General features: G+C 42.0%; 1 protein-coding gene across 3 annotated transcripts in view; it reads left to right on the top strand.

Moving 5' to 3' along the window:
• The first annotated feature begins 217 nt into the window (after nucleotides 1-217).
• NKAIN3 (sodium/potassium transporting ATPase interacting 3) overlaps nucleotides 218-13,069 on the top strand; it is an 814,348-nt gene continuing 801,496 nt past the window's right edge. For 2 of the 3 annotated variants that reach the window (XM_033933438.1, XM_033933436.1), the window contains exons 1-2: nucleotides 218-486; nucleotides 7,158-7,407. In XM_033933438.1, coding sequence (XP_033789329.1) covers nucleotides 433-486; nucleotides 7,158-7,407 — 304 coding nt within the window. In that variant the 5' untranslated portion in view covers nucleotides 218-432. The remainder of the gene's footprint in view (nucleotides 487-7,157; nucleotides 7,408-13,069) is intronic. The other variant, XM_033933437.1, reaches the window with a different exon arrangement.

Here is a 13,069-nt window from a genome sequence, read left to right as displayed (position 1 = left end):
GCTCTGCCGTCGGATGCCTTTCGCCACAATTGTTATAAATCCACTCAGGCACCGCCCAGCGCCGCCCTCTCCCTGACCCCTTCTGGATCCCGGCCGTCCCAGTCTCTCCCCGGAAGGACCCGCGACGGGGAAACCCGGAGTGCTCCCCCCCCCCACCCCCTCTCTCTAAGAACAAGGGAGGGGAAAAACTAAGCCCCCCCCCCTCTCCGCACCTCCCTCATTAAGTGCCAGAGGCTGCCGCTGTCACAGTGTGCGCTGCCAGACCGCTGAGCTGAGCGGCCGAGAGAAGGAAGAGAGAGAGAGCGAGGCGAAGGCAGGGGGGCGGCGGAGGGGCCGCCGCCGGTGCCCGGGAAGAGCTCTGCCTGCTGGGGTCCGGTGCCTAGGTCGGGGCGCGCTCTCCCTGCCGTCCTCCCCCCCCCACCCCATCTTATCATGGGTTGTTGCACGGGACGCTGCACGCTGATCTTCCTCTGCTCTTTGCAGCTGGTGAGTGGCTCCCCTCGTGCACTTTGTGCCCTTCTCTTTGCTGCAGTGGGATTGATTTGCTGGCCGCGACGATGGTTCCCGGGGTGTCTCCAAAGCCGAAACGGCTTTTCTGTTTTTGTACAGGATGCGTTTGACGGCCGGCGGCGCGTCCCTTTTTAGACTAAGGAGCCGCTGAACTGCGGATGGTGCTCCACTCCCCCCCTCCCCCTCCCCGAGGCAGTGTTATTGGTGTCAGGGAGCATCTCTGAAAGAATAATGAAGTCGTGTGTCTTCGCCGGCCAGGAACAAATGAGCAGTTTCAGAGATTTAGGGGGGAGGGGGGGTATGTCCTGTTCACTTTTTTTTTTCGGTGCTGGAGTTAATATCTCTTTATGGTTGGAAAGGATGCGTTTCCTTCTGTTTTTATTATACTGCAAAAAAAAAAAAAAAAAAAGCGCCAGAGAAACTGCTGCTTTCTGTGTATTCCTAGAAAGTGTTTTCATTACAATGAGAGAACACCCAGCGCATTGTGTCCATTCTCTCCGGCGCTCAATGCGAGTTTGTCTGTCTTTCACGGGGAGCAGAGCTGACAATTCATTTCATAACAAAGCTCTTCCTTGTTAGTAGTTTCGGAGACATTAGCCGGGATGTCTTTAGCTGATTGTTCATCTTTTACTTCATTGGTTTGTAAGTGTTTCTTCACTCTGTTGCTACAGAAGAATCATCTTTTGTTGTGCCTGGCTTCCTTTTTTTTTTTGACAATGAAGGCTTATAGCAGTGATGTATGCATAGTCAATGTGTGTGTATTGGAGCTATGCTGATGGATTTACTAAGGCAACACTAGGATGATTGTGGAGCAACATACTATAAATGTTGAGAATTGCAATAATAAAACATTTTTCATGTGTATATACCATAATTGTTAAGAACCAGCCTTTTGACAGTGAGGGGTGTGAAATGTACAAAAGTGTTTAAATTTATTAAAAAAAAAGAAATTGAAGATAGGCTTTTATAAATGCTCTTTGTTTGCTCTGCATCGGTAATATCCAATAACGCTGTGGCTCCAGATCCAAAATTTCATGTACACTGATGCTCTATGTGAAAGAGGAGTAGACGCAGAATTATGGACCCTCGCAGCCAAGGTGTTCGTGAAATTCAGTGACCATGCCGCTGCCTTGACTTTGCTCATCTTGTCACCCAGGGTGAGGCAGTTGGATATGTTATATCGTTGAGTAGAAAAGTGGCCAACAAAGCCGTCTCATCTGTCGCTGCTGTCATTAGGAGAGATGGGCTGTACTTTGCCAGCTATTAGACACAGGTGACAAGCATAGGGTAGGATTTATCTACATTAACAGCTGAAAAAAAGCAGAGACACTTTTATAATTTGGTAGTAATTCAAAAACGTAAATGATTTATGCAACGTGAACAACTTTCTGGGATCAGAACCTTTGTACGGCTGGCGAATTTCCTCACAAGAAACCGCCTTCCAGTCTGTTTCTGCTGCATGGGAAGGACAAGGTGTGTGTGCGGGGGAGGGGAGTGGTTGATGAAAAAATGTGTGTTATTGTTGAAACACTTATAGAGTTAGCAAATGTGAATAGGATATAGAACTGGCAAAGCTTCAAGTGGTATGTTGAAGTGAGTGTACAGCTGACAAATTGTAAAGTGCAAGTTAGGTGGGAATGACAGCTCATATATTGTAATTTGGATTTAGCTCATGCCTTTTTCAATGGTAACTTGGCTTTATGGAGAAAAGTGTGTCTGTACTTTTGATTCAGTTTGAAATCTACAGTATATACATATTATTTAATGGACATGAATTTTCTAGACTGTATTCTAATCATATTTTGGAGCGAGTCTTCCAAATATTGTTAGTATACTTGCTCTTCAGTTTGATTTAAATATTATAAGCCAACCCGCTTTTCATGGTGTATGTTGGCTGGCAGATTCACCTGGGAAGAGAGCTGGGAGGTAGGACGTGCGGTGCTTTAGCTCGCTGTCGTGCCTAATCTGCCGGTTCTTACAGCAACTGTGCAGCACTTGAGATACCAACAGAATATACGTTAGAATTGATGAACGGGGTGGTGCCATTTCAGATTCAGGGGCCTGGATACTTGAGTTTTGCTTGTGTTTTATGACTGCAGGAAAAATGGTCAGTTCATCTTGCCCTCAGCAGGAGCTGAATGAGTCAGAGGTAATAATAATAATAATAATAATAGCAGTTTATATACCGCAGGACTGTGAAGTTCTATGCGGTTTACAATGATTAAAAAGAATGCTACAATTGAGTAGAACTTACATGGTTGGAGGTCAGTGACTAACAGAATATGAGAGTGTTTGTTGTGGGAGAGATTGTGCGGATCAGCTACCTAGGTAATTCCAAGAACAGATATGTTTTTAGGCGTTTCCTAAATTCACCACAGTTGTTGGTATGCCTAAGTGGTTTTTCCAAGTCTTTGCCCCATGATGCTGCTTGATAAGAGAGGAGATGATGATGGTCTTAAAATGATCTCTGGTTATAATTAGTTTTTTAAAAAAGTAGCAGCAAGGAAGCCCGCTACCACTGAGCACTCTCAAATCAGAAAGTACATGGAGTGGAAGAGTGGCCTAGTGGCAAATGCAGTGGCCTGAGAACCAGGGGAGCTGGGTTGGAGTTTCACTGCAGCTTCCTGTGACACCTAACCCTCCATTGCCCCAGTATGTAAACCAGTGGTCGTCATTAATTTTTAAGCTGGGACTACTTTGGATTCTAATGAGCTAAAGGAGAGATGCCAAATATTTTCTCATGTGGGGGCTACAACACTGCTGACCAGTGTATGTTAATGACATCTATCTCCTTGAATAAATAGCCAAGAAAACTCAGATATTGTGAAAACCCAACAATAATTCAATGATGCAGGAGACGCGTTTAGTGTCCGAATAAAAGTTTGATCGGATACGCTACACCAGGAGTGTCCAATCTTTTGGCTTCGTTGTTTCGCATTGGCAGAAAAAAATGTTTCTGGGGCCGCGCAAACGCTGCAGCAAGACAGAGGAGGGAGCCGGCAAGACGGTAAATACCCAGGGGCAGCAGAGGAAAACACTGCATCGCCCACGATAGGGGCCACATAAAATACTTCATGGGGCCGCAGGTTGGACACCCCTGCGTTACACCCTGAGGCAGCTGAATAGTGAAACGCTGGCCATTGTCGGTGTACTGATCAACGAAGATAAGTTGAACTTTTTCATCTATCTCACAGTATCTTTCCTTGTACTTTAATACAGTGCAGTGCTTGGTTCATGCAAAGGAGGTTTTTTAGCCAGTGAAGTGAACGCTCTGCCACCGCTATTCCACCATTGTGGAGGTGGGAGGGCCCTTGTCTGAGGCTTTTTCATCTGTCTTATATTGACATTCCAACCTGCACTGTATCACTAATATACCATCTGACATTGTGCATCCTATCATTGTGGAAGTGTTTCATTGAATGAATGACATCTATCTCCACCAGCCCACCTTCAAACTTCACTGAGGGTATCCTCAAGATTGTGAGCATTTCCAAATATATTCTCTCTTGTCTCTTGAGAAATGCTTTGTCCTTCAAGCATGCGGCTCTTCTTCCCCCATCTACTTTCCCCTTTCTGTCCTGAGCCTGTCCTGGGTAGAGAGGCGGAGTAGCAGAACCCCTCCCCCCAGAAAAACAATGGGGGCCACCCCAGAGGCCTCTGGGGGCCCACCACTGGCCTTCTGGCCTTTCACTGAAGAACACTGGTGTGAACTGCTTTGATTGTAACCACAGAACAGTGGTATATCAAATCCCATCCCCCATTCACACACATTCCTTTCTCCACTCAATACAAAATGAACACAGCACAGCTTTATAAATGTCTCCTATCATTCTACGTAACAAGATACAAAAAATTAATGCAAAATAGGACCAGAGGGCTGGTCTGTTGAACTCCAAACACCAATAGAAAACAACTTTATTGCTCTGTTTGGCCCCGGAAATGCACCGGCAAAGGAACCATATCTTGATTTCAACCACACACCATCATCGAATTCACAAATGTGTGTATAAATAAACGTGAATCAAACTATAATTAGTGTCAAGAACGCTGATGTTTAAACAACGGGAGATGGAAATACTGCATAAATTATGGATGCTCCCACTTTAACAGCAAACGGACCACACGAACCTCAACCATTAGCCAGGACGTGGGTGTAATAACAAAGCAAACTTACCCCCCCCCCCTTTTACTAAACCACGATAGTGATTATTAGTGCAGGGAGCCGCGCTGAATGCTCCGCGCTGCTCCCAAAGCTCATAAGAACTCTATAAGCTTCAGGAGCAGCACCGAACATTCAACGTGGCTCCCTGCGCTAATAACCACTATTGTGGTTTAGTAAAAAGTTCTGTTGAACTTTGACTGAATTCACAAAATAATTATTATTTAATATTATTTGACACTAATTATAGTTTGATTCATGTATATTTATACACACATTTGTGAATCCGATGATGGTGTGTGGCTGAAATCAAGATATGGTTCCTTTGCCGGTGTATTTCCGGGGCCAAACAGAGCAATAGAGTTGTTTTCTATTGGAATTTGGTGTTTGGAGTTCAACAGGCCAGCCCTCTGCTCCTATTTTGCATTAATTTTTTGTATCTTGTTAAGTAGAATGATAGGAGACATTTATAAAGCCGTGCTTTGTTCATTTTGTACTGAGTGGAGAAAGGAATATGTGTGAATGAGCTCATCTCCTCACACTGAGGATTCACACAAAAAACAATTTTATAATACTGTAATTGCTAAGGATTTTGGTCTGTGGAGTTCATACAGGCCAGTCCTCTGGTCCTATTTTGCATTCATTTTTTTGTATCTTGTTAAGTACTATAGTACTGTTTGGATATATTTTTCTAAATTCCTATCATTCTACTGCAGACGGTACATACAACAAACAAACTCAACTGAACTGCCCCCATCAGCAAACATGTTACATCCCCAAGGACAGTTGCTTTACAACTGTCTGCCACCACACTTGGCTGGATGGTGATGTCCTAGCAGTAATGAGATCATTTAATTACTTAGTAGCCTCCTAGTTCATCTGAACAACCTGTGGCGAGGCTAGGTCGTTTGGGTCAAAAGCTCCACTGAGATGCCACATTCGAGTCCTCCTCAGTGGAACCCACACAATTCCCTATTCCAGTTCTTGCATGCAAACCTGCTCTAAGCCGACATCTTAAATTCCCATAGCTGAAAAAACAAACCAACAAAACTAACCACCCTATACTCAAAACCAATGCTCCTTCTAAGGATTGGCCAGGTGTGTGCAAATTTTTTTTTTCTCATGTGAGCGACGTGTTCTAAAAAGTTGATTTTGTGTGAGCGACGTGTTCTGAAACCCAACAATTTTCCAGATTTACAAGAATTTTTGTGAGTGACCTTGTAAAATCTATGAGCGACGCTCCTAGAAATGTATGCGCGATTGCTCGTGCTCAGCTTAGAGGGAACATAGCAATAGTGGGCAGTTGGTTGAGAAACTGTTGCCAAGATGGTGTCTGACTAGGAAGTGTGGCTGGAATTCTCCTTAAGCTGTTGGATGACTTGCTGCCTTTTAAAATTTTGTTTCTTCTGTTGCCTTATGCCACAATGTAAGGGTTGTGTATGGGATCTCCCCTCCTCATCTCAACCCAATTTTGAGACCTGAAAATGGAGATTTTAGAGCAGGCTTTGCCTTGTGCAGGAGGTAGGGAAGGCCTGTGATCAAGGAAGCAATGTTTTGCTTAGTCCTGTTGGACCACAGTTCCTTCCAGATTTGTGAAGGAGAATGGAGGATGAACTAGGGGAGGGGTAGGAATCACCCTGGCCATGCAGTCATTGGGAGGGTAAAGGGGATGGGAGTTGCTCTAGTGCTTTTTCTCTGTTGTTTCAATCAAAGCAGTTTATATCTTTTAGACAGATACTTATTTTGTACCTGTGGCAATGTATTAAGTGACTTGCCCAGAGTCACAGGAAGCTGCAGTGGGAGTAGAACTCGTAACCTACCTGCTCTAACTACTAGGCTATTCCTCCACTCCATTGGCTCATCAGACAATTCCTTCAGCAGCATTGTGTGGAGGAGATGCCACCTCTGGAAGGAGTAACTGGAGGTCCAGGAGTTGTGCACAATAAGGTCCTGGCCTGTTAGTATTAAGGGTTTTTTTTTTTTTTTTTTTTCCAAGTTTATTATTGTGTTTAATATACCGACCATCAACATGTATCTAGCCGGTTTATAATGCTAAAAAATAAATAAATAAATAAAAGGTAAAATAATAATTATATATATATATGAGGGAGGAGTGAACATTATAAAGACAATAAACAAGAACTTACATGAATTTGAGGGTAATAAGGGGAAGGAAGGGTCAATAAATGCATTATTAAAATGAAATTTAAAAGAAAGGGAGGAGGGGGAGGATATGACATTAGGGATAGGGTCGCTTCATAAAAGCGGTTGAGATGATTTTACTGGTTTTGGGAAAGGAAGTATTTAGAGATTATGATATGCATCTTGAAAAAGAAATGTTTTTAGTTTGGTCTTGAATTTAACTGGGAGTTGAATCAAAGAACGGAATCTACAGCTTCTAATATAACTGGCTGGAATAAACTCTGCTCTATTTGGTCTGCATTGGCTTCACTTTATCAGGTTTATTCTGGTTTTATTAATTTTTCAGTTCAACACTCTGCTCAACTTCAGGCTCTTGAGGAAGAGATGGTTACCCAGTCACATAAAACTGAAGAAACGACTAGTGGCTCCATTCAGGCAAAGAGAGTACAGACAGCTTTATTGTAAGATAAAATGGTGGTATAGTAGAAACGGGAAAACTTGCAGGAATTATCCCATAAGTTTAAATTTGAGACCACTGAATCGCCCACAGGAGTTGTTTAATAGAGATGTGAAGGAAAGCTGTATCCAGCTTACAGGTGAGAAGATTCAAATTTTTCCAGCTGCTTGCAAATGGACCCAGGAAGGGAGGAAGAAATTCTTGGCTATGGAGTCCTTTTACTAAGGTGCGCTAACCGATTTAGCGTAAGCTAAAGCGCGCTAAATGCTAAGGTGCCCATTATATTCTATGGGCACCTTAGCATTTATTTTATTATTTTTATTATTTATTTATTTTTTTAAATTTAGTTAGTGCTAATCTTTAGCGCGCGCTAATTTGGTTAGTTTGCCTTAGTGAAAGGACCCCTATATGCTATGAGGCTTTTTCAATGGATGCACAAATTTATGTAAATATATTATTTTGATGGTAAATAGGGTTTAGATATTGGTTTTTTGTTTTTTTTTAAGGGTTAACCTTCTTAGTTATGCTTTTTTCTTGGTGGTAAAGAGGCCGCTAGGCTTCAGGTCTCTAGTACTGGTTATTTGATAGTCTGAAGTACTGATCCTGTTCTGATTTCTTATTTATATTTCCTTTATTAGTCTATCTCCTTGTGGCATTGTTTCTTAGGTGTTCTCGATTTGATGTTCTAATTGCTGGTTGCATAGATTTACTTTTCTGTGGATATTTTTTTCAGTTTACTGTTGGTTTCTGGGAGGGGGGGGTTGGTTTTTTATTGCTATTAAGCCTTTTTCTTAATCAAATGTTTTTGAATCATTTGAAACTTAAAAAAAAAGCTGCCCCCCCCCTTTTACAAAATCATAGTGGTTTTTAATTCTTTTTTTAGGTATTGGATCATACAGCAACCAAATGATCAGGGGTTTTTTCTCTCTCTCTCTTTATACCTGTACTATAAATAATGGCGTTAGCGTTTAGCGCTTGTTTAGCGTGCACTAATATTTAGCGCATGCAAAAAAGCTTAGCGCACCTTTGTAAAAGAGGGGGTAAGTGCTTGTATTCATCATGAGCACTTAAGCAGCATAAATGTCCATCCTGTCTTTATGTGGTAACTCATGGCCGCTTAATTGATGAATAGTGACTTAAGTGATTAGCATGTTAGCTGACTTAAAAATAACTGAATTTTGAAGCTGAAGCCCATAGAGGTCTTGGCTTTGAATATCAGAGAACAATGCTATCGGCAGTGAGCAAAAAGCTTACTGCCGATGGCTGAATATTGACCCCTTCATATCTGTTTTACAAGCTCGGAAACTTCAAAATCTACAAGGTAATAGGCAGCCATATTCTTGCACCCTTACCTGTACCTAAGGGCCTATTTGTCAGTGTATCTATAGGCTACTTGAATGTAGGTACAATTGAGATGCACATTGTGATCTCTATAGATAGCAACATCTTGCATAATTGTTTCTCTTCACATACTACGTGCTGTGACGTGGAGGGGCATAATCAAAACATATGTCTTAAGTCCGATTTGGACATAGGGCGCCAGTCACCTAAAGTTGGCAGTAGGAAAATCTCCATTCTTGAAAAGTACATCTAAAATAAATTTTTTTTCATGAAAATCATCTATTTGGACGTCCAGATGTTTGATCGTCCAGTACGTCTATCTTTATACCACATTTTCAATCAAAAATTCGTCCAAGTCCCAAATGCCCAGACAAGACCTTTTGGATGTGGGAGGGGCCAGCATTATGATGGATTGGCCACCCAGACATGGCAAAAGAGCAGTGGGGCACCTTACAGGGCACTTCTGTGAACTTCACAAAAAGGGTACCACAAAAATATCTAACCAGAACTCCTGTATAAGTAATAAGCTGTCCAAAACCCACTATACCCACTTGTCTACAACCCCAATAACCCTTATGGCTGCAGGTGGCACCTATATGGCAGTAGAGTAAGGTTTGTTGTTTTTTTTTTGATGGGCTCACATTTTCCATCATGAATGTAGTGGTTAGAGTGGCTAATTGGCCTGGGTCTTCCTCTCTATGGTTCAATAGCCCACCCTCCAGGCTACTTAAGACTCCTGTATGCATCTCTACTAGGCTGGTGCTGATGTTCTGGAGACAGGTATGTATGTTTTTATTCTGATCTTTGTGGGGGGTGCGACGGGGTCAGTGAACTCAGGGGGAGTTTGTGTGGGTCTTTACTTTGTCTCTGCAGTGGTTATCTTGTCACGTTTGATACCTTTTTGGCACGTTTTTACATCATCTAACATACAAAGTATAAGTTTCATCTAGGAAGTCTTTTAAAACATTCGATTATCCCTCAAGGATGACTAAGTCTAGGTTGGCCCACATACCACTCTAACTACTCCTCCAGAAATGCCCCTTTCAGCTCTGGATACACAGCAGGATTCAGAGGCCTAAAAAGTCCCTGGATACGTCCAAAAAGTTGTTTTGATTATGGGACAGACTTAAAGATCTCAATCTGTATACTTTTGAAGAAAGGCGGGAGAGGGGAGATATGATAGAGATGTTTAAATACCTATGTGATGTAAATATGCATTAGTCGAGTCTCTCATTTAAAAGGAAACTCTAGAATGAGAGGGCAAATGATGAAGTTAAGAGGTGATAGGCTCTGGAGTAATCTAAGGAAATACTTTTTTACAGAAAGTGTGGTAGATGAGTAGAGTGGTAGAGTCTCCCAGTAGAAGTGGTGGAGATGTACTATGTCTGAATTCAAGGAAGCCTGGGATAGAGAGAGGAAGAGATAATGGTTACTGCGGATGTGCAGACTGGATGGGTTATTTGGCCTTTATCTGCCATCATGTTTCTGTGATTATAGGCACTTAGACGACCTGTTTTTTAGATGTCCAAGTGCTGACTTGGGCAGGTTTTTAGATGTGTTTAATTTTCCATTATGAGCCCCCGTAGTGTTTGCTGCACAGTATTATGATTAGAACTTTTGATTTTAGGTTTTAACCGATAAACAGCAATAAAAGGCTTCCATTGCATATTGGCAAGGAGGAGCAGATTGACCACTGGAACAATAGGGCAGTGCCTGAGGGTCAACAGCAGTAGGGGGGGGGGTCAACTTTACCCTAGCTTCCATCTAATGCAGTGTCTCTCAAACTTTATTAGCTCTGGCACACTAAACAGAGCAAATGTTTTTCATGATACATTATAATTGAAATTATAAAATTGTAAAATCAATAAATAAATAACTCTCAAATTTAATTTTTTCAAGTTTTTAAGCTATGTATGGGTAATTGTAACAACGGTGAAACTAAAGTAGATAGACTAGAATTGCTAATGAATGCGATGGATGTGCTTGTTTTTGAGTGGAAATTAACTCAAAATGCGGCTTGATAGTTGACTAGCAAAAATGCATTTCATCATCCACCATCTGCCGTCGCTCTTTTTTTCAATTTAATTTCTTTCAAAACTGAAAATTCAAGTTTGCAAAGATAAGAAGATCTAAACAGTAACAAAGCCTTGTTGCTCGAGTTAGGATAACTACTGCATAAAAAATAAAACTAAGGGGTCCTTTTATCAAACCGCGCTAGCGGGGTTAGCCCGTCTGACATTTCATCACACGCTAACCCCTGCGGCTGGCTAAAAAACTAACGCCTGCTCAATGCAGGTGCTAGCGCGGCAGGCGCGTTAAACCCCTACCGCAGCTCGATAAAAGGACCCCTAAAATTACTTGCTGTTAGTTTGTAAGGTCTAATCACGTCAAAGAATGATGTTTGTCTGGGCGGTTGTGTCTTTACGCACGCAGATGCTCATAACATTGACAGACTCTTGCATATGTAACCATGTCATCTATTCTAGTGTTTACTTATGAAGGGGGCATAACACTGTGTCATGGCACAAAGTTTGAAAGACACTGATCTAATATAATCACTTTTGATAGGTGGTTAGGTGCCCATGACCCTTATTGCACAGGGGGCCCAGATCACTGTCAGTCCACCCAAGACTCCAAGAGGTGGGGGAAGTTAGCAATGTGGAATGACATTAAAACACGTTATGTTATGGTTAACTAAGTTTCAATGCATAAAACGAGACTTGTGCTCAAATAGCATGAGTTAGTGGTAAAATAACCTGTCTTGGTAGCCCATGTTGACAACTGCCTCCTAAAGGGCTAATTCTTTAAAGTGGCACTTAGATGTGGCCATGCTGGTGCAGTGTAGGCCATTCCTATTCTATAATGGCATATGTGCACCTAGATTGCGTCAGAATATTAGTGTAAACCTGCATTGGCATGGCTAAATGTAGGTGTGCCCACTTATGCTGGGTTTGTGGTTCGCATAAGTGGATATGCATAAGTGTACCATGTAATATGTGTAACTTGTAGTGTTCTGTAAGTTACATATATAAGTTAGAGACACCCATGTTCCTCTCATGCTCCACCTAAATGTACACCACCTTGCAGTTACAGGCTAAGGCACTTAAATGCTGCATTGTAAATTAGCATGTAGTGTATTTATGTGCCTTAGTGCCAATTTTCTTGGCATTTATGTGCACAACGGGCATGTAATGGCATGTATCCAGTTACAGAATTGCCCTGTAATAGTTCTGTTGAGTCAATGTGGAATTTACAGTCTTACTGCAGTACAGAACTACTGTATGCATTCCCTGCAGCATCCAGTCTGATGTATAATGCCATAAAACCAATTTCTTTCTATGGTTGAGGAAGAATCCAGTTGCTGTTCCATAAATGCAACCCTTTGTTGTTCTAATCTGGGTTTTGGTTCAGTTGTGTTTCAATAGATGTGGACCTCTTAGGGTGAGCTCTCCATTAGGCAGGGCTGACCAGACCTCTCTGTGCAAATAGCTTCTCCTAATGCAGAAATCCAAAATCTTCTTTTGGTGAAAACAGCTGAGCCCTCCTTCTACTGCAAGATATAGTGCCAGACAGTCAGTGCAGATAAAAGCGGTCCAGAGGAGGGTAACGGAAATGATAGGAGGCTTGTGCCAGAAGATGTATGAGGAGAGACTGGAAGCCTAGAGGAAAGGAGGGACAGGGGAGATATGATTCAGACGTTCAAATACTTGAAGGGTATTAACGTAGAACAAAATCTTTCCCAGAGAAAGGAAAATGGTAAAACCAGAGGACATATAATTTGAGGTTGAGGGGTGGTAGATTCAAAGGCAATGTTAGGAAATTGTATTTTATGGAGAGGGTAGTGGATGCCTGGAAAGCACTCCCGAGAGAGGTGGTGGAGAGGAAAACGGTGACTGAGTTCAAAGAAGCACACAGAGGATCTAGAATCAGAAAATAATATTAAATATTGAACTAAGGGATGAACACAGAAGATCTAGAATCAGAAAATAATATTAAATATTGAACTAAGGCCAGTACTGGGCAGACTTGCACGGTCTGTGTCTGTGTATGGCCGTTTGGTGGGGCATGGGCTGGGGGGGCTTCAGTGGCTGGGAGGGTGTAGATGAGCTGGAGTAGGTTTTAATGGAGATTTTAGCAGTAGGAACCCAAGCATAGTACCGGGTAGAGTTTTGATTTCTTGCTCAGAAATAGCTAAGAAGAAAAATTAAACAAATTTAAATTGATATCAGGTTGGGCAGACTGGATGGACCATTCGGGTCTTTATCTGCGGTCATCTACTATGCTACTATATAGAACAGTATTGGTGGCTTCCAAACATGTCTGTTTATTTAGAAGAGGCAAAACATTTGCAGGGTCTTCATCCATGGTCTCATTATTGCATATTCAATAGAAAATTACAGGACCAGCAAACTCTTTCTAAGCAATTTATAGGAGGAATCAGTGCACATAAGAAACAATCT

The sequence above is a fragment of the Geotrypetes seraphini genome, chromosome 2 (assembly GCF_902459505.1).
Source record: "Geotrypetes seraphini chromosome 2, aGeoSer1.1, whole genome shotgun sequence".
Lineage (NCBI taxonomy): Eukaryota > Metazoa > Chordata > Amphibia > Gymnophiona > Dermophiidae > Geotrypetes > Geotrypetes seraphini.
This window is presented reverse-complemented; position numbering and strand designations above follow the sequence as displayed.